Below are 21,867 nucleotides of genomic sequence, written 5' to 3' on the forward strand. Positions count from 1 at the left end.
AGTAAAGTGAGTTATGTAGTAGGCTACAATAGTAAAGTGATTTATGTAGTACACTAGAAAAGTGAGTTATGTAGTAGGCTACAATAGTAAAGTGAGTTATGTAGTAGGCTACAATAGTAAAGTGATTTATGTAGTACACTAGAAAAGTGAGTTATGTAGTAGGCTACAATAGTAAAGTGAGTTATGTAGTACACTAGTAAAGTGAGTTATGTAGTAGGCTACACTAGTAAAGTGAGTTATGTAGTAGGCTGAACTAGTAAAGTGAGGTATGGAGTAGGCTACACTAGTAAAGTGAGTAATGTAGTAGGCTACACTAGTAAAGTGAGTTATGTAGTACACTAATAAAGTGAGGTATGTAGTAGGCTACACTAGTAAAGTGAGTTATGTAGTACACTAATAAAGTGAGTTATGTAGTAGGCTACACTAGTAAAGTGAGTTATGTAGTAGGCTGAACTAGTAAAGTGAGGTATGGAGTAGGCTACACTAGTAAAGTGAGTTATGTAGTAGGCTACACTAGTAAAGTGAGTTATGTAGTACACTAATAAAGTGAGGTATGTAGTAGGCTACACTAGTAAAGTGAGTTATGTAGTACACTAGTAAAGTGAGTTATGTAGTAGGCTACACTAGTAAAGTGAGTTATGTAGTAGGCTACACTAGTAAAGTGAGTTATGTAGTAGGCTACACTAGTAAAGTGAGTTATGTAGTAGGCTACAATAGTAAAGTGAGTTATGTAGTAGGCTACAATAGTAAAGTGATTTATGTAGTACACTAGAAAAGTGAGTTATGTAGTAGGCTACAATAGTAAAGTGAGTTATGTAGTAGGCTGAACTAGTAAAGTGAGGTATGTAGTAAGCTACACTAGTAAAGTGAGGTATGTAGTAAGCTACACTAGTAAAGTGAGGTATGTAGTAGGCAACACTAGTAAAGTGAGTTATGTAGTAGGCAACACTAGTAAAGTGAGTTATGTAGTAGCCTGAACTAGTAAAGTGAGTTATGTAGTAGGCTACACTAGTAAAGTGAGTTATGTAGTAGGCTACACTAGTAAAGTGAGTTATGTAGTAGGCTACACTAGTAAAGTGAGTTATGTAGTAGGCTACACTAGTAAAGTGAGTTATGTAGTAGGCTACACTAGTAAAGTGAGTTATGTAGTAGGCTACAATAGTAAAGTGAGTTATGTAGTAGGCTACAATAGTAAAGTGATTTATGTAGTACACTAGAAAAGTGAGTTATGTAGTAGGCTACAATAGTAAAGTGAGTTATGTAGTAGGCTACAATAGTAAAGTGATTTATGTAGTACACTAGAAAAGTGAGTTATGTAGTAGGCTACAATAGTAAAGTGAGTTATGTAGTACACTAGTAAAGTGAGTTATGTAGTAGGCTACACTAGTAAAGTGAGTTATGTAGTAGGCTGAACTAGTAAAGTGAGGTATGGAGTAGGCTACACTAGTAAAGTGAGTAATGTAGTAGGCTACACTAGTAAAGTGAGTTATGTAGTACACTAATAAAGTGAGGTATGTAGTAGGCTACACTAGTAAAGTGAGTTATGTAGTACACTAATAAAGTGAGTTATGTAGTAGGCTACACTAGTAAAGTGAGTTATGTAGTAGGCTGAACTAGTAAAGTGAGGTATGTAGTAGGCTACACTAGTAAAGTGAGTTATGTAGTGGCTACACTAGTAAAGTGAGTTATGTAGTACACTAATAAAGTGAGTTATGTAGTAGGCTACACTAGTAAAGTGAGTTATGTAGTACACTAGTAAAGTGAGTTATGTAGTACACTAGTAAAGTGAGTTATGTAGTAGGCTACAATAGTAAAGTGAGTTATGTAGTAGGCTACAATAGTAAAGTGATTTATGTAGTACACTAGAAAAGTGAGTTATGTAGTAGGCTACAATAGTAAAGTGAGTTATGTAGTACACTAGTAAAGTGAGTTATGTAGTAGGCTACACTAGTAAAGTGAGTTATGTAGTAGGCTGAACTAGTAAAGTGAGGTATGGAGTAGGCTACACTAGTAAAGTGAGTAATGTAGTAGGCTACACTAGTAAAGTGAGTTATGTAGTACACTAATAAAGTGAGGTATGTAGTAGGCTACACTAGTAAAGTGAGTTATGTAGTACACTAATAAAGTGAGTTATGTAGTAGGCTACACTAGTAAAGTGAGTTATGTAGTAGGCTGAACTAGTAAAGTGAGGTATGTAGTAGGCTACACTAGTAAAGTGAGTTATGTAGTGGCTACACTAGTAAAGTGAGTTATGTAGTACACTAATAAAGTGAGTTATGTAGTAGGCTACACTAGTAAAGTGAGTTATGTAGTACACTAGTAAAGTGAGTTATGTAGTACACTAGTAAAGTGAGTTATGTAGTAGGCTACACTAGTAAAGTGAGTTATGTAGTACACTAATAAAGTGAGTTATGTAGTAGGCTAAACTAGTAAAGTGAGGTATGTAGTAGGCTGAACTAGTAAAGTGAGTTATGTAGTACACTAGTAAAGTGAGTTATGTAGTACACTAGTACAGTGAGTTATGTAGTAGGCTACACTAGTAAAGTGAGTTATGTAGTAGGCTACACTAGTAAAGTGAGTTATGTAGTAGGCTACACTAGTAAAGTGAGTTATGTAGTACACTAGTAAAGTGAGGTATGTAGTAGGCTACACTAGTAAAGTGAGTTATGTAGTACCAGTAGTTTGACTTTGGCGCTGACACACTTCATGTTGCCCTGTCCAGTGAGACTGAGAACCCCAGTGACATTAAAGTCTTGTTCGTTGATGGAATCTGTGGAGATGGTCACTCTGGAAGGTAGACCCCTTTTCCTACGTTCCTCTTCAACCTGAATGGCGTACTTCACTCCTGTAAAGAGGGAGAAAACAAGATGGAGAAAGAGAGTGTTATAGAGGGAGGGGCACCACTACACTTGAATACTGATCCATAACAAGCAGATTAAAGGAATTTAACAACTGATACATAAAGTGTTGTCTTACTCAGTGTAGGGTTGTAGGTTTTAGGGAGGGCTGTGTATGACAAGCAGGCTTCCACGTTCATACTAACAACACACATTTACATTTATTATTACATTTTTCAGCTAGTTGATATGGTTCATAAGTCTTCCACATTCTGCAAATGAAACAGCACACAAATCACAGTCAACAGATGTAGCTGATCAACAACACACAGCACACTCACCAGATGCTGTTGCCACAGTTTTTCTTAGTTAGATCAATCTCATTAGGGGTTGTGCTAATATTTGTCTCAATGTTGATAACGGACCGGGTCCTAAAATGACATCACAGGGTCAAAGGTGTAAAGGTCAAGGACATGGTACCAAAAACATTTGAATCGTTGAAATATATATAAATATTATTGTAGGGTAGATGACAAGTAGACAGCTTGTTGCCATAGTTACCTGTAGACAAACACAGAGTCTGACAGAGACCCTACAGCCAGGTCTGGGTAGGAGTTCATGTCCAGGTCCATGTTACCAGCTAGAGAATAACCAAACAATTTTGTCCCTGCTGACCCTGACAAGACCTGGGTAGGTGTAGTAATGAGTCCATCAGCTGAGCCATGGTAGATGAACACCTTCCCTCCCTCCTTAGTGTATGGTGCTCCCACAGCAATGTCTAACAGAGAGAGGATCACAGGATCACACACTGTCTACACACATACAAAGACAGACATAAAAAAAACTGTGGGGTTGGGGACTTTGGGTCCCTACATGAATAGCGAAACCAGTATCTCACACACACACTTTTGCGGCCTTAACCTCTGGGATCACCTGATCAACTTACCTCATCTGCACTCTGCCCTTTTTCTCAACAACAACACACACACACACACAAATCACCATTGTAGTTGTCCATGTTGAGATCTCCCAGGTTTTCTACAGCCAGTCCAAACATGGAGTCCTCAGTTCCGTCTATCCTGGTGGGCTTGACCATATTCCAGTCTCCATTCTTGTTAATGTAGACATAAATAGCTCCACCCACCTTCTTGTCCTTCTCAAAATACTGAGGGGCTCCAACCACAATATCCTGCCACCTACAGATAGGTTAAAAAAAGCATATGTTAAGATGGGTGATTAGCACACTGAATAATATCCCTGGTATATCAACCTGAATGCTACAGGTATGACAACAACTATGTTAAAACTGAGGTGTTACGTGTTCAATCATACATATGAACAGCACTTAGCCATAGTATAATGGCCATAAACCACACACTCTCGTGGCTTCTTGCAAAAATATTCTCCAATGTAAATATTATGAAACTGCCTTTTTACTGACAGGTGGACATAGGATGTGTTGTATATATACCTTATTAATTAAAAGAAGAAGGGAAATGAGAGAAATTACAGTGAAAGTGACAGTGAAATCCCAAACCAGCCGCTCTGCCCTTTGGACTTGATAGCAGTGAACTCCATTGTAACTTGCTATGTGGATGACTTCCATTGTTACGTGTTGCCTAGTGATCAACTTTGGGTCACACTTCAACTGAAAGATGCAATTCATGCCCCACTTAATAAAACACCTACATAATTATAAGCATGTAATTCAAAGGAACAGCTCGCTCCTGTCATTTTAAAAGTAATCCTCAGTTACAATAGTGGAGGCAGGCATCGCACACAAAAGGAGGGCCAAGAGCGGAACAGAAGGGATCCACTGGGATTTAGCAAGCATCATGTCATCTCTTACCCATCTGCATTGAGATCCACCACAGTCAGATCGTAGCCAAATGATGAGGCTAGCCCCTCCCCTTCCAGTATGTACTCCTTTTCCAGTAAGTTAGTTGACAACACAGTCTTCAGTAACACCACTGCTCCACTGTGATTGGCTCTTGGAGCCCCGGCAACTATTGTCAGCTGGTCCTTCTTAGTAATGGCATTTCCTGAGTCCAGAGAGAAGCCTGACAGGAGACATATATTTAGCCAATCAATGTATCGGGAGCTTAATGTCCCACATGAATACAGATATACTTCAAATTAGGAGCTGGTGCTTTATTAAAGGTTGGATACACATTCTAGTCTTAATGATCATGCATGACAACACAAAGGGACCGAAACCAACAGAAATACACAAGAACCTGGACTTGGCATTACACCAACACATTATCAACACATGAGCAATGTGTACTGTAAATATTCACTGATCTCTCCATCATGCAGATCAGTTCAAACCCGCTTAGTTGGAAGTTGACATCTATAGATCTGATTCTCTGAACAGTGCCTTTCTCTGGCCTATTCCTCATGGATGAGCACCATGTCTCACTATGGCTACATAGAGTGATATGAAGAAGGAAGTGAATTGAAACAGTTGTTCAATGCCAGATTGGGAACCGCTGGTCACAAAGTGCACAGTTGAACACAGAGGAGGGACTGAAAGAAGGACGAGGTACCTACCCAGGTAGCTGCTATCAGGCACAGGGATCTTGGCAGGGTTATCCTCACCCAACTCATAGGGCCCGTCATCGAAGATACCCAACTGCAACAGACTGCTGTTTTCCACTCTTACCACACCTGAAGGAAGGACAGTGATGGTAAAAGAAATCTCAACAACCAAATAAGAACCTGAGAAAGACAGGTTAGTGGGTGCTCCATGTTAGTGGGGGTATGGGGTTGTATTGATGAACAGAGTGCTCCATGTTAGTGGGGGTATGGTGTTGTGTTGATGAACAGAGTGCTCCATGTTAGTGGGGGTATGGTGTTGTGTTGATGAACAGAGTGCTCCATGTTAGTGGGGGTATGGTGTTGTATTGATGAACAGAGTGCTCCATGTTAGTGGGGGTATGGTGTTGTATTGATGAACAGAGTGCTCCATGTTAGTGGGGGTATGGTGTTGTGTTGATGAACAGAGTGCTCCATTGACTGAATTTCTTTATCCCCCTTGTGCTCTTTAATTCTAAGTATCTGTGAATAATAGATGCATATATATCCAGAAATCCATTGATTAGGGCTTATATGACAAATATGTTATTGTACCTCAGGAAAATACTTGTTGTATGTTGCATTTATATTTTAGTTAGGGTTAGTGTAAATTCCCCCCCAAAATAATTTATTAATAATTTGCTACCACCAGAGGTCACTGTGGTACATAGGTAAATTATTGATGTGCGATAAAGGGGTCATATGTTATAATATTCCACCTGAACCCTATCTAATTACAAATAATTATACAGCACCATTCTTACATTGAAATGCACTCCAATGTGCTTTACAAGTAAAAAGAACACGGTGTTAGCACAAGGTTTTCATTAAAAATATAAAGATATTCCATGAATTATAGAGTAAATAAAAAGTGAATAAAGTGATTTGGATCTGAGAATACATTTTTACCGAAAACAATAGCAAAACCAATGTAATACATTTTATTTTTTAAATTGTCTAAAAGCCTAAAAAGCACCACTACAATTTCATGAAATAATTTGATTACCTTGTAGGCTTTTGCAAATGACAGGATCATAAAGGCTAAGAGGGGCCTTACTATTGGCCTAGGATGACCACTCCCATGTGTTGGTCTTGTTGGTTATGATGCACAGCTTATTCATGAATTTGAATCTGACCCACAACTCTCTCATCTATCTGTCCACACTTTCATGTCAAATAGAGCCTGAAAATGCTTAAAACAACATCAACAAAATGTATGAAATATAATAATAGAACATTCTGGACTAACCATTTCTTCCCTCACCTTCCCCTGACCTCTGATCTCTGACCTCTGATCTCTTGCTCTAGCCTCTGAGCCAGACCTCATTGATCTGCAAGGATGAGGTCAGATGGACATGATCTACTTTCCACCATATTGCTTACAGTTACTGTAAGTGAGGAGGATGGTTTTGAACCTTAGGAATCCTCTTACCTTTCCAGTTGAATGCCCCAGGGACTCCAAATACCAGGTAGTAAGGGTCTTGGGTGAAGGTGGCAGACATTCCCTGTTGACAGGAGCCATACAGCTCGTGCCCAGCTTTACGCCCTTCACATAACTTCCAGTCGCCTCCATCACCAGGTTCTTGTTTGATGGTCAAGTCCTGGCTCAGCACGTAACACCGGCCAAGGATATTACGAGACTCATCGTCTGAGTTCACACGTTTACGTTGCTGGTAGCGATGGGCACATGTCTGGGCACCAGGAGGAAAGGTATTGGATGTCAGAGCTGTCAATCAGAGGCCATGTTGAAATCCAATCATTTAAGCACACACACGCACACACACACACACACACACACACACACACACACAACCACACGCATTAATGCACAAACTTACCACAATCTTCCCTCCTGGTCCCTGGCTGTTTACTGTTACACCCATCCATTGGTTCTCCTTACTCTCAGACTCTAAGTCCTCTAAACAAACACACACACACACACCATCATTACATCACACGCTCCACACAGAAAATAATTGCATCATCACATCCTCTACACACACATTAAATCATTACTTATCATCATCTCCTGAATTAACAGGCGTCCTTGTCTGAACAACTACAGACTAGTAACACTCACCTCACCATCATGAAAAGGTTTTGGAGGCCTAGTCTTCCTGTCCAGTTTCAAAACTATGACTGCCTATCCCACTGGTTTAGTTTTCCTACCCAGCCTACAGTTCTGCATGACGCTATCAACACTGCATCTTCCAACACCTTAACAACCCCTCTTCTTTCATAACAAACACAGACTCACATTCACAGTTCTTTGATGTGTAAAAAAGTAATGCAGCAGTAATCCACATGGCATGATGCCCCCACAACCATGCTTCTCTGTATGGATCGTGTTAAGCAGTACCAGGCAATGAGCAGTACCGTGTTTTTGGCAAAAATAGGACTTGCCTTTGTGCCTAACCACCTGTTCACACTCACCTGTTTCCCATAAGCTCCACCATTTAGTTCAGTTCCGTGCACTGTTTCTTTTGTGAGGTATTGTTGTTTCTATGAGCAATCTACCAAGCCTATGCTTACAGTTATTTAATAGATACTCCCTCATCTCAGACCTTTTCCATCTAGATTCTGGATATCCCTGCTGCGCCCTGTGCATGAAACCAACTTCTGTGGGGTACTTCATTACAACATGATACATCTGAGCTTAGTTTGGAGTGTCTGGGTAAAGGGTCTGAATATTTATGTACATCCGTTTTTATTTAAATAAATTGGCAAGATTATTTTAGAATGTTGTTTTACTTTGTCATTATGGGTAATTATGTGTGGATTGATGGCAAAAAACACTCATTGATGATCAAAAATGCCTTTTGGTCCCAAAAACCCCTCACAAGTATAGGAAGTGTGTGTGTGTGTGTGTGTCTGTGTGTCTGTGTGCGTGTGTGTCTGTGTGTTCAGTAGTGAACCCACCACTGTTGTCAAACTGCAATCGGTTACAGCTGGTTGAAATTAAAGGGGAATCACAGTCGTAGAGTCCTCCTGTGATCTTTGACTTCTGGCCATTTAGAGCTTTGGCCTTTGGAGCACCAACTAGCAACCTGTAACAGAAACCACATTAATATTACACACAGACCACATTACTATTACGCACAGACCACATTACTATTACGCACAGACCACATTACTGTTACGCACAGACCACATTACTGTTACGCACAGACCACATTACTGTTACGCACAGACCACATTACTATTACACACAGACCACATTACTATTACGCACAGACCACATTACTATTACGCACAGACCACATTACTATTACGCACAGACCACATTACTATTACGCACAGACCACATTACTATTACGCACAGATCACATTACTATTACGCACAGACCACATTACTATTACGCACAGACCACATTACTATTACGCACAGACCACATTACTATTACGCACAGACCACATTACTGTTACGCACAGACCACATTACTATTACGCACAGACCACATTACTGTTACGCACAGACCACATTACTGTTACGCACAGACCACATTACTGTTACGCACAGACCACATTACTGTTACGCACAGACCACATTACTGTTACGCACAGACCACATTACTGTTACGCACAGACCACATTACTGTTACGCACAGACCACATTACTGTTACACACAGACCACATTACTATTACACACAGACCACATTACTATTACACACTGACCACATTACTATTACACACTGACCACATTACTATTACACACTGACCACATTACTATTACACACTGACCACATTACTATTACACACTGACCACATTACTATTACACACAGACCACATTACTATTACACACTGACCACATTACTATTACACACTGACCACATTACTATTACACACTGACCACATTACTATTACACACTGACCACATTACTATTACACACTGACCACATTACTATTACACACAGATCACATTACTGTTACACACAGACCACATTACTATTACACACTGACCACATTACTATTACACACTGACCACATTACTATTACACACTGACCACATTACTATTACACACAGACCACATTACTATTACACACAAACCACATTACTATTACACACAAACCACATTACTATTACACACTGACCACATTGCTATTACACACAGACCACATTACTATTACACACAAACCACATTACTATATTCGCACAAACCACATTGCTATTACACACAAACCACATTGCCATTACACACACAGGCGCCCTGAGGATTAGGCAGCAACAATCACAAAACCACTGACACATATTAATAGTCATTTAAAATATCCCTCCCTGTCCTTGGTCAATCTAGAGTTTCAAAAGACTCAGACACAACACACAGCCTTTATTAACAGAAGCTGCTGTCATGGAGCCAATAGATGTGTTCCACAGTGGAGTTCCACACTGTCACTCAGAGAGACCCTGGTTCAATCCGTCCGCCAGAAACCTCTCCACTAGGACACAATGTGTCTCCCTTCAAACATATATCAGAAATGTCACACGCCCACACACCCTGAACCAATCCGCTGCTCCCACACTGTGCACACCCTCAGTCAAAGCCCTTTTGTGATAGGACAGAATGGCAACTCAGCAAAAACATTCACCATTCACCAAAGGGTGGACAGAAAGAGAATGTGGACTGAAGACTCTGTTACAAAGAAATGTAAGTGTTGTGTGCAGAGAAAAGGCTGGGAAGAGTGAGAGCAATAAATCCTAGACCAATTGATGAGCTTCAGGTTCATTGAAAGCTCAAGGACACATATACACACAGAGGATTTACACGTGTGTGTTGTAAATTGTTTGTCAATTTCATAGTTAGTCATTTTTTAGCAAACCAACATGTGAAATTTGTTGAAGAAATTTGTTGAGACTAATGTCAACTACATAATCCAGACTTCAAGGCTCTTGCTAGACAGGATCTAGCTGGCTAGCTTAATTTCAATTGGCAGCTAGGTAGTTAAAAAAAAGCAGTCTACATGATAACAACAATTTCATTACCAGGATATAAAGTACTTAAAGTGCATTCTGAAAGTATTCAGACCCCTTAACTTTTTTCACATTGTTACGTTACAGCCTTATTCTAAAATGGATTTAAAAAATGTCAGTCATCAATATACACACAATACCCCCATACAAATGTTTTTTAGAATTTCTTTCAAATGTATTACACAATACAAAATAGAAATATCAAATTTAAATGAGTATTTAGACCCATCAAACTCAAAATGAAGCTCAGCTGCATCCTGTTTCCACTGATCATCCCTGAGAGGTTTCTACAACGTGGTCCCCAGGAACAGTGGCCTCTATTATTCTAAAATGGAAGATGTGTGAAAAATCCAACTCTCGTCCTAGAGCTGGCCACACGGCCAAAATTAGCAATCGACGAGAAGGGCGTTGATCAGGGAGTTGACCAAAAACCTGATGGTTTGTCTGACTTAGCCTAATTGCCGAGCGTCACATCTGGAGAAAACCAGGAACCACTCATCAACCTCATGGTGGTAGCAGCATGCAGCAATGCTGTCAAGATGTTTGTCAGCAGCAGGGACTGGGGGAATAGTCAGGATTAAAGAAAAGATGAATGGAGCAAAGCACACACAGATCCTTGATGAAAGCCTTCCCCAGAGCCCAAAGATTTACCTTCCAACAAGACAATGATGAAGTGACTTTGGGTCTGTGAAATCCCTTGTGGGGCACAGCCAGAGCCCAGACTTAAACCCAATGGAACATCTCTGGAGAGACCTGAAAATGCCTGTGCATTTTTTATATATTTTTTTGTTAGTCATTATGGCGTATTGTGTGTACATTGATGTCGAAAAACTAATCTATTGAATCAATTTTAGAATGAGGCTGTAACGTAACCAAGTTTGGAAAAACTGAAGGGGTGAATACTTCCGAAAAGCACTGTATGTCATTTTAAAATCTTTATAAAAATATACACTATCTATTCAACTCGGTAAAGATAATTTTTCTACCTCAAGTCTGTGTTTATCAAGTAGCTATGGCAACGGGCAGGGTGAGTCTTAAAGCAGGGCTCGGTTGCCAGATTAAGATAAAATGAAAAGGCTTGAAAAACACATTTTGGAAATATAGCAGACATAGCAACACGTGAGCAGGGTGAATGTAGGAACTAACCGCTTTGCTTCATGGTAGTTGAAGGAAGAAAGTCGTCAAAGTCTTTTATTTATCAAATGCACCTAATAACACTTTCTGATTGGTGCAATGTGCATGGATCTTCAATGGATGTTGCAAGTTGATGGAAATCAGGAATATCTATCCTTAAGTCCTCCATCCCTGTCTCCCTCCAAAAACCAATACGCAAGTGTGTTGTGGCTCAAGGAGAAAGAGTGAGACATTTCTTGAGGACTTTGGAATTGTAAAACAGATAAGGAAGATAGGTTGCATGGGAGGCCAGCCAGACTAAATGTTGTAGACAGGACTCAGATAACATCTAGCCATGACTACTTATTGTGTAAAATATGTGCCTTCCCCTGACACTTAGAGCTAAGCTAAGCTAATCAACTGTCTTTGCATAGGCAGATTTTATTGAGGACACGTTTTGTGAGTAAGGCGGCATGGTAGCGCGAATTACACAAACACACATGCTCTATGTACGGGACATGCTCAGACGCACACACAACATACACACCCTGGATCTTTTTGTGAGGCGATCTTCCTGTTCTTTCCTGTTCTCGTTTCAGTTCATCGGTTTATTCCTTTCACCTGTGTTTAGCCCCCACCTGTTTCTGTTCTCCTTTTTAGTCTGTGTATTTCGTTCAGCCATTTTCTCCCTGTCCTGGTCGGTCATTGTCTTGTTCATGTCACGTTTCGTGTTCCTGTCTCCTTCTTATGTTTTGCAGTGCACAGCACTCCGGTTTTGTTTTCCTTTTGTTTCTATTAAAAGCTCATTCCTGCGACCCTTCAACTCTGCTTTTGCCTCCATCTCCATGAATCGTGACACTACGTGTATATTAATACATGTACACTTGAACTTGACATTGAAATACTGACCCGGCAAAGGGCACAAGGTGTAACCCTTATAGTACATTCATTTATTTAGGTATATTTTGGGTAAAGCCTTTAAAGTGATGAAGATAACTAAATGAAATTCAGCCCAGGTGAATGTGTGTTCACCTGCCTTTATATTGCCTCCTGCCATACATACACATAAACACGTGCAAACACAATGACAGGAAGTCAGGGGAATAGGCAGAAAGAAGAGGTATCCCATTCTGTAGTCTGAAAAAGGCTGTGTTCATTAAATTCAGATAACACACAAACGCTTAGGAGCAGCTACAAATTACTACACCTCAGACTACAGGAGCCCAATAAGGCAGAGATATGATATCGATATGTTCTCCAGAAATGATTCATCTATCCTCGGCTTTCTCCCACCACAGCAGATCAAATCTGTTGCTGTTTTAAATAAGGCACAATTGTGAATCAGTCTAGAACCAGCTGTCCTCAAAACTGAGTATCCAGACTCAAAGGGCACAGGCACGACCACCAAGAGACCCATGGCAGCACGACCACCAAGAGACCCATGGCAGCACGACCACCAAGAGGCCCATGGCAGCTCGACCCCCAAGAGGCCCATGGCAGCACGACCACCAAGAGACCCATGGCAGCTCTAAAGGAGTTCCAGTCTTCCATGTCTGAGCTGGGAGACTGTGCATACTGCAACAATAGCCCAGGTGTTTCACAAAAGGGGCCTTCATGAGAGTTTGGCAAAATGAAAACACACATCAAATCTCTGTTCGAGTTTCCCAGAAGCCATTGGGGAGAGAGACTGGGTGGAAGAAGATTCTATGGTCCACTGAAAGCAAAGTAGAGCTTTTTGGCATCAACGCTAAGCGCTAAGTTTGGCCACACACCAACACCATACATCATCCTGAGAACACCATCCCTAATGTGAAGCATTGTGGTGGCATGATAAAGATAGGGGGATGCTTCTCCATGTTGGGGCCTGGGAAACTGGTGAAGGGCAAAATAGATGCAGAAAAAGTAAAAAGAAATCCTAGAAGAAAACTTCAGCAGGTTTGCAAGAGACCTGGGACTTGGGATTGAATTGCACAACTACAATTTTGGAATGGGACAAAGTTGCAGATGTTCAAAGCTTGTAGAGACTCATGGCTGTAGTTGCCTCTGTGAATTTGAGGTCCTGGCACGGGATGATCACTGGGTGAAAATATCACAAAGTTTCACAGAGAGGATGGAAATGTGCCTAGCGTGTTGCCATTCCTGGACTGGGGAACCTTTTAACCAACTCTCTTGAACCCATGAACAGGCTGTTCACCAGCAGAGGTCATCGTTCAATGTGCTGTTTTTATATGTTTTTTATGCTTGCAGAGATTAAATTTGATAGTTAATACCCAACCGTATAATATTACAACAAATGTTCACCAACTTTATGAGGCTGTAGATATTTCAGCTGAGTGGATAGATACACTGGCACAACTCTGGGACAATAATGTTATCCATTGTTTGTTTTCAAACTACAACAGTTAACACAAATAAACTAAAATGCAATCTAGCCTAACTGTAGCAGAAAACCATGAGTCACCAGCACTGACTTTGCAAATGAGACAATATTATGTTCAGGCATTGATGTTTAATTGGCTGTATACATTGTAAAAATAACACCAGTGGAAAAGCTGTTAGTCACTGCAAATGCACCTAGTCATTTCAGTTCTTTTTTATGTGACTGAGTTAGAAAGATGCAAATGACAACTTTGCAAAAAGAACTAATGACTGGGTTGTGTCTGTGGCAACATCACATCACAAATGTTTCTAGTGGAAGAATTGAATGGTATAATCAAGATGTTTTTAACTTTTATTTTAATATGTTGGTAATGTTTTATAAAATCAGTAAGGCACCTAATTCAGTGCTGTATCACCTGTGCTATACAGTCACAGGTAAATTGAATGACTGGCCCTTCCCATTAACCCTGTGACTGTATTGAAGATACAGCAACCGCCTCTTGTGCCTGCGCATAGGTGTACACAGTGGTAAAAATGTGTGTGGTTTCTAACGGACAAGTTCAAGCAGTCCCTCTGTGTTTTCTCTTTTTTTATCTCAGAGCCCAGTTAAAACAATAGCAGATGTGTGTATGGAAGACAGACAGCAGAGGTTCAGCAACTGAATGAGAGCTTGTTTGGTGTTCAGCTGTAAAGGTGATTTACAAGGTCGGCATTCCTTCAGACATCCTTCCACCGTACCACAGCCTTTGATGTTGGGTAGCCTGAGTTAGCCTTGATCTGAATGCTAGGGAGCAGAGGTAGAAATATGTTCGGGGGAGGGATATGTGGGGGACAAATCGGAGTCCAAAGACTGCTGTCCGAAAGACCTCTCTCACGCATGCAGACATATACACACACAGAGGTCCCTCCCTTGCCCGCGGATATCTAAAACACACTCTCAGACACCTTTGAGACATGGGGTTGTAACTCACTTAAGTGGGCACACCTGTGGGGCGTGGCAAAGGGCTACGACTCACCTTTCACACATATCCTAGATGCCGGAAACACATCCAGGTGACACACCCTTGGGCTCATGCCACATGCACACACACCAGAGGAAATGATATGTGTAATACTGTGGCAGACAGGCAGGTAAGAAATGTAGCCTCTGGCTGCATGAATTTGTTTTTGAGTTAGGTCTACTGGCTACATTCAGAACACCGACTGGCCTGAGTTGTTTTCCTGCCGGGTCCTGAACTCGTCATGTAGGTCACTGGCCATGCTGAACCCCAGGGCAGCAATATCAGCTATGGTGTTATAAATGTAACCTCCAGGTGGATCAGTATTACAAGGCATTCCTCTCCCATCCATCAATGTGTATATGCCTTTACTTTGCAATGGTCCTACTATTGGACCAAACTACTGGATAGGAAACGTTAACATCTTACATTAGGTCAAACGAATCACGCCAGCACAGGATATTTTAGCACAAATAAAGTATAATTTGCCAAGAGTCTGAAACTTGAACATGAGTGGATTTTCCAGCAAAACAATGACAAAAGTACTAATTAAAATCGGAAACATAAATGGTTAATTAACCACAGAATCGTTTAGCAGTGGCCATCTAGGTCTCCGGTGGCCATCTTCCTATGGTTTCAATTTAAACTGGCAGTCCATCAGTGAGACATCAGTGACAAATGGTCTAGGATCTTTCCTAGTGTTCTCCAATCTCTAAAACATCCATTTAATTCAGTGTTGTTATTCTCGCAATGTGAGGAATTAAAAGAGACAGAGTCCAACTTCCATTTGTGATTGCTGTCAGGTTATCTACATGAGCGAACTCATTAAATAAATCTCCCAGTAAATTAGAACATGTTTGTTGCTGTCTACCCCCTGACAGCTCACAGGGCTGCACACCACATGCCTCTTATACAGACACAGTCCAAACTAGAGCATAACTGTGTGTGCGTGTTTACTTGTGTTTTCAGTAAAGTTCAGTTCAGATTCAGAAGTTACAGGCCTTGTATTGTATAATGACTTAACATTATAACATTCCAGACCTAAAAGTGGGAAATCTATTCTAAACACAAGCTGTTTGTCCATAACAGAAGCTCAAGGATCAATTGTCATTGAGCTTATGTTGGTACAGTATATGTCTGGAGAACAGACAGCTGATCCCAAATCAGTAGATAAAAGTAGAGAAGTGGAACCAGGAAAAAGTAGAGAAGTGGAACCAGGAATTATATAAATGAGAGGACTGAAGAAGCGTGTCACTTTGATTACCACTGGTAGACAAGACTTTGCTGGGCATTTTAGTCAACTGCACAAAGTTCCCTTGGCCAGAAGCATCTTAACTAGACTGTCTGGGAAATAAGGCATTTACAGGTTTTAAACAGTAACATCAAGTATACTTGTTCTTACCAATTAAAACCACTGAGACTCTGACTGACACAATTACACCAAAGATGTTTTGAACTAAACCCAGATAGAACATAAGCTGTCCTTTCTAAATTCAGCCTAGTGAAGTAAAGTGGGCAGAAACTAGAAAAGAAGGGGGTAGAACAAAACATGAGCTACCTAGATCCTACTGGGAAATCGTAGTACATTCTAGCATTTTTCTGTTAAAAAACGCCTACTTTGTGCATGTGCAAAACCAAATGTGCCATGCACTCCCTAACAAACACAATTTCAAAAAGATTTGGCCAAGTAGTCTACAAAAGTCTTTGCACACAGTTTCTTGCATTCTAACGTTGCAATCAGAAATTGTATTGAGATCATGAGTAAAATCAAAGAAAATATCGTCAGAGAGCTGGCCCAGTTCAAACTCACCCCACAGGCTTCTACTGCCAGGGCAATGGGCTTCCTCTACTTGTGGGTAATAACAATGATGACCTGGTGCTCAGATTACCAAAAACCATTGGTGGGTTGTATGACTCCCTCCACATGTCCATCAGTGATTACCAAATCCCGGTTGATGATGCCACACCCCAGTTTCAATCTGTACAGTAACGACCTGTTTTTATTCTACTTTGAGGACCCGAGGGATAAGGTGCACATGACATGAATGGCTGAACAAAATAGAATATAACTTATCTAAATAACTCAATTGTCCTAACTAGATTAAACTGCCCATGTGCCATTTCTGTCTGGAACTAGAATAAATCCGTAAAGTAGGCTACATGGTTTGGAGTCAGATGACTAGCCAAATGAATGTCCTGTATCAGATAGGCGGCGCGCGAAGGGATTGTACAGGGCAGTATAGGGCAGTCGTCGGAAAGCGGTATGCTAAAACTCACCAGTACTTCTTGACATAGAAATATAACATACTGTTATGTCTATAACGGAATGTACACCTCCAAAACAACCGAAAATGGAGTGAAATCGATTTTTTAAAGGTTGGAAGGAAGTCAATAACTCCTGCAAAGATCTACAAGCCTCAGAAGTCACCTACAATAGTTGCTACAACAACCTGTTAAGCGGGTAACCGCGCAGCAGGGAAGAGAAACACAATAAAACAAATCTATAGTTTCACATAGGCCTACCAATTTATAAAATAAGGAGACTTACTTTCTTTTATCAGGATGTAATTGTTGGTGCATAGCGAGAGAGTAGCCGAAAAGACTCCCGGAGTCCCCTTTCTTTATCATAACGTTTTCTGTGTCCAGGTTGAAAGACGATATTTGGGTCCATTCCAGCAGAAAGAGAAGCGATATTAAAGAAAGGAATTGTAGCAATCGATCTCCCATGGCGGAAAAATGATTTAATTGTGAGAACCGTTATTACTCCGGTTAACTCAGTCGGTTTGTCCGTGGTATTAGAGAACTCAGGCGTAAGTGCAGTAATTTTTGAGTCGCTCGAGCTTTGATTGGGATGGTGACCATTTGAAGCTTGTGCGACGCCCCTCCTCCACTCTCCCTTTCCCTTCCATCTCAGTTCTCTTACCTGGGATGTTGAGCAATAGGCAGCGTCTACCCATCCCACTTTCAACATGTCGACATTGTTAGAATGAACAGAACACAATTAAAATTGTACTTTTCTACAGCCGGTGGCAATATTAGCCGAAGTGTTAAGCAACATACAATATTGAAATTGAGCTGGTTAGCTTTTGTTAGTCAGTAGAATTATGAAAATCAAACACAATTTAGATTTACTATTTTATAGCCTTGGGCAAGTACAGCGATTTTAGAAAGTCGACACACCCTTTAACGTTTTAAAATGTTGTGGCTATGCCTCAAAGTTTCATGCAATTCAATTACAGAAGGCTCTTTGTGTTGGTTAAGATACTGAACTGCAAAGCAAATGCTCAACCATGACCAACAATGAGCTTTCAAAAGGACTAAAACCTGCAGCCCTCTGCAAGAAAAAACTGAAACTGGGATGGATGTTCCCCTTTCAGAATGACAACTGAAGCAAACCGTCAAACTCAGTTAAGTTTCTAAGGAATAAAAGTAAAGTTTTGTAAATTACTATATTCAAATATGGCCATCTTGGATTGCAAAGCTGGTAGAAACCTATCATAACAGACACAGTTGTAATTATTAACAAACAAGGTTACAAACTAATCCAATTATGAGTTGTTTAGTATTTTTAAGAAATACATTTATTTTGTAAAACAATGGTGAGTAAATAAAAAACAAAAATCATGAAACTAGGAGATGCTGACGCAACTGTGGTGTAGACTTTCTATATAATCACTGTATGTTATAACAACTGACACAGGATCAGATGTTTTCCATCTGTTTTCAGGATCTCATCACTAGAGGTTATCAGGATTATAAATATGGGTCATACCAGGAAGGGTTGCCATGGTTTCAAGACCAGCATGCTGACAACTTATGGAAAGTGTGTCTGCAGAGTCAGCAGATCAATAATCACGCACATTGAAAGAATGGCGAAGTTGAGAAGCCGGTATCTCCAGAAAACACAAATAGCTGGCACCAGCTTTCCGGCTGAAAACAAAACTGCTTAAATTCCAAGGTAATCTAGCAGAAATTCCAAGGTAATCTACAAAATAGTGTTCAATGATGTTAGATTTTTTTTTTAAAGCCAGTCAGTACCTAGTCCAACCTGGAGAATGCTGGTCTGTTGCTGGTTCAGGTGGAAGACCCAAGTCATAAAATCAGTTAAGTTTAAGTGTTTTATTTTCTAAACCACTGTCCATTAGGGATGTGCGATATTGAAAAATATTGATACAGTGTCCCAATGGTTTTGGAAACGGGGTCACACTGAATAGTATAAAAATAGTATTTAAGTACTTAATATTAATACAGCGCTATAAAAAAGGTCACACTGAATAGTTTTAAATATTCATGCAAAATGTAAGATAAGATGCAGAGAACCCGAGAAAACACAAACTTCAGTGGTAAACTAATACTTTTTTTTTTTAAGGAAAAACATTATCCAACACCAAAAAATAAAGGTTTGCCCTCTTAGTTACTCGGTCAACAAATTATTATTATATTTAATTGTTCAATCTAGAACCTCACCATCAATGTGAAATAGGTCACAAGGTCTCAACAAGCAGCACACCATGCTGTGACTCTGGAAGAGATGAGAAAAAACGTTGTTCAGATATATCAGTCTGGAAAGAGCTACAAAGCCATATCTAAGGCTCTGGGATTTCAGCAAACCACAGTGAGACATTATGTCCAAATGGAGAAAACTTGGAAAAGTGGTAAATCTTCCCAGGAATGGCCAGCCTACCAAAATTCCTCCAAGGGCTCTGTGGCAACTAATCCAGGGCAACATCTAAGGAACTGCTGGCCTCTTTTTATGCTCAGCTAAGATTAGCGTTCATTTTTTACCATAAGAAAGAGACTGAGCAAAAATGTAATGTAAACATGGTGGTGGTAGTGTGATGGTGTGGGGATGTTTTGGGCCTTGAAGGCTTTCCATTATTGAATTCTGCTTTCTACCAGAAAGTTCTGAAATTAGAGTAAAGTAGAGTGGGCCAGGATTTCTCTGCAGCGATGTGAAAGACTGATCTCCAATTATAGGAAGTGTTTGGTTGCATTTGTTGCTGCTAAAAGTGGTGAAAGCAGTTGTTTAGTTCATGGGGGCAATCACTTTTTTTGGTGTTGGATAATTATTTTCCTAAAATAAATACCATTATAATTTCAACAGTGAATTTTGTGTTTACTAGGGTTCTCTTCGACGTACATTTTGTATGAGGATCTGATACCATTCAATGTGACAAATACACATTAATAGAAATCAAGAATGGTGCAAATACTTTTTCACAGCAATGTAGGTATAGTTTAGTGTTTTAAAATGAACCCACTTAGTTCCTACTTTAGTATACTTATATTACATTATTACAAATGTTGTGTACTAAAGTACAACATACAACCCCATTTCCATAAAAGTTGTGACACTGGGTAAAATGTCATCATTTATGCTCCACAATATCATTAAAAGATTCAGAGAATCTGGAGTAATCTCTGTATGCAAGGGACATGGGCGAAAACCAATATTGGATGGCCGGGATCTTTGGATCCTCTGATGGCACTGCATTAAAAACAGACACAATTCTGTAGTGGACATGAATGCATGGGCTCAGGAACACTTCTGAAAACCATTGCCTGTGAACACAGTACATCGCAGCATCCACAAATGCAAGTGAAAACTCTACCATGCAAAGAAAGAAAGCATACATAAACAAGATCCAGAAACGCCAGCACCTTCTCATTTAAGATGGACTGAGGTGAAGTGCAAGACTGTCCTGTGGTCTGATTAATCAAATTTGAGATTGTATTCGGGAATCATGGACACCGCATCCCCCGGGCTAAATAGGAGAGGAACAATCCGGCGTGTTATCAGCACACAGTGCAAAAGCCAGCATCTGTGATGGTATGGGGGTGCATTTGTGCACATGGCAGGGATGACTTGCACATTTGTTAAGGCACCATTAATTCTGAAAAACATAGACAGCTTTTGGAGCAACATATGCTGCCATCCAGACAATTTCTTTTTCAGGGAAGGCCTTGCTTATTTCAGCAGGACAATGCCGAACCACATTCTGCATGTATCACAACAGCATGGCTCTGTAGAAAAAAAGTCTGGGTGCTAAACTGGCCTGCCTACAGTCCAGACCTGTACACTATTGAAAACATTTGAAAAATACAGCAAAGGAGACTCCAAACTGTTAAGCAACTGCAATTGTATATCAACTTTTTAAAAGGGCAGTTTGGTCACCAATGACCTTGGGTAAGGCATTCCAGCTCTATATGCCTCTTTGGAGAGGAAACACATCCCATTCTGCTTCCCTGGGATGCCAGGCCGGGGACGTGGTGCCAAGACTTACAGACAACAATAGCATGATGACTCACACCGCCTTGGGCTAGAGATAGAGGGGTTGGCAGTCAACACATATTAGAAATCATGGGAAGGGCATAGTCAATTCAGGACATGAAGATAAGGAAAGACCAGTGTGTTCTTTAAAGAGGCTTGATCTTAGTATGCCAATCATCTCAGTCAGTGCTGTGTCCTAACTGGTCAATGGGTGCGCCAGCATGGTGACTCATCATCACTATTACATCAGTCAGAGTGTGAGACTGAGGGATAGACTGTACTTCTGCCCTTTGCTTTAAGGACATCAAGCATGCGCACACACACACACACACAGACATACAAGTGCACGCGCACACACGCACGCACGTGCACACATGCTCACACACGTGCGCGCACACGCACACATGCACACGCTCACGCACACACACGCACACACACCAGATTGCTTTGAGGACATTCCATGAGACACTGACTCAAAGCCTGTTCTCAGTACCCAGCAGCAGGACAACACAGGCTTTGTCCTGGCCTGAAACAGCGGAGTCACTGCCCGCATGCCAGAGATGAAGAGGGGGAACAGAGAGAGGGGCAGAGCAAATACAGTGGGAGACACAGAGAGTCACATACAGCAGAAGGAAGATGACTGGGAGAGATAAAGAGGTGATATGTTTGTGTTATAAGTCATGATCTAAGTTCATCCACTCACTCCAACACTTTCACTTCA

General features: G+C 40.6%; 1 protein-coding gene across 3 annotated transcripts in view; it reads right to left on the bottom strand.

The window, feature by feature from the left end:
• The window catches only part of LOC105007213 (integrin alpha-6), a 36,315-nt gene extending 18,575 nt beyond the window's left edge, over positions 1 to 17,740 (bottom strand). For 2 of the 3 annotated variants that reach the window (XM_029118540.2, XM_029118541.2), the window contains exons 1-11: positions 17,424 to 17,739; positions 8,334 to 8,461; positions 7,253 to 7,332; positions 6,847 to 7,105; positions 5,391 to 5,507; positions 4,687 to 4,897; positions 3,840 to 4,033; positions 3,399 to 3,615; positions 3,179 to 3,268; positions 2,977 to 3,038; positions 2,676 to 2,845 (exon numbers count right to left, since the gene is read on the bottom strand). In XM_029118540.2, coding sequence (XP_028974373.2) covers positions 2,676 to 2,845; positions 2,977 to 3,038; positions 3,179 to 3,268; positions 3,399 to 3,615; positions 3,840 to 4,033; positions 4,687 to 4,897; positions 5,391 to 5,507; positions 6,847 to 7,105; positions 7,253 to 7,332; positions 8,334 to 8,461; positions 17,424 to 17,602 — 1,707 coding nt within the window. In that variant the 5' untranslated portion in view covers positions 17,603 to 17,739. Of the gene's footprint in view, positions 1 to 2,675; positions 2,846 to 2,976; positions 3,039 to 3,178; positions 3,269 to 3,398; positions 3,616 to 3,839; positions 4,034 to 4,686; positions 4,898 to 5,390; positions 5,508 to 6,846; positions 7,106 to 7,252; positions 7,333 to 8,333; positions 8,462 to 17,423 lie in introns of all 3 variants that reach the window. The other variant, XM_029118542.2, reaches the window with a different exon arrangement.
• Between the last annotated feature and the right edge of the window lie 4,127 nt (positions 17,741 to 21,867).

This window comes from Esox lucius, chromosome 3, assembly GCF_011004845.1.
Source record: "Esox lucius isolate fEsoLuc1 chromosome 3, fEsoLuc1.pri, whole genome shotgun sequence".
NCBI lineage: Eukaryota > Metazoa > Chordata > Actinopteri > Esociformes > Esocidae > Esox > Esox lucius.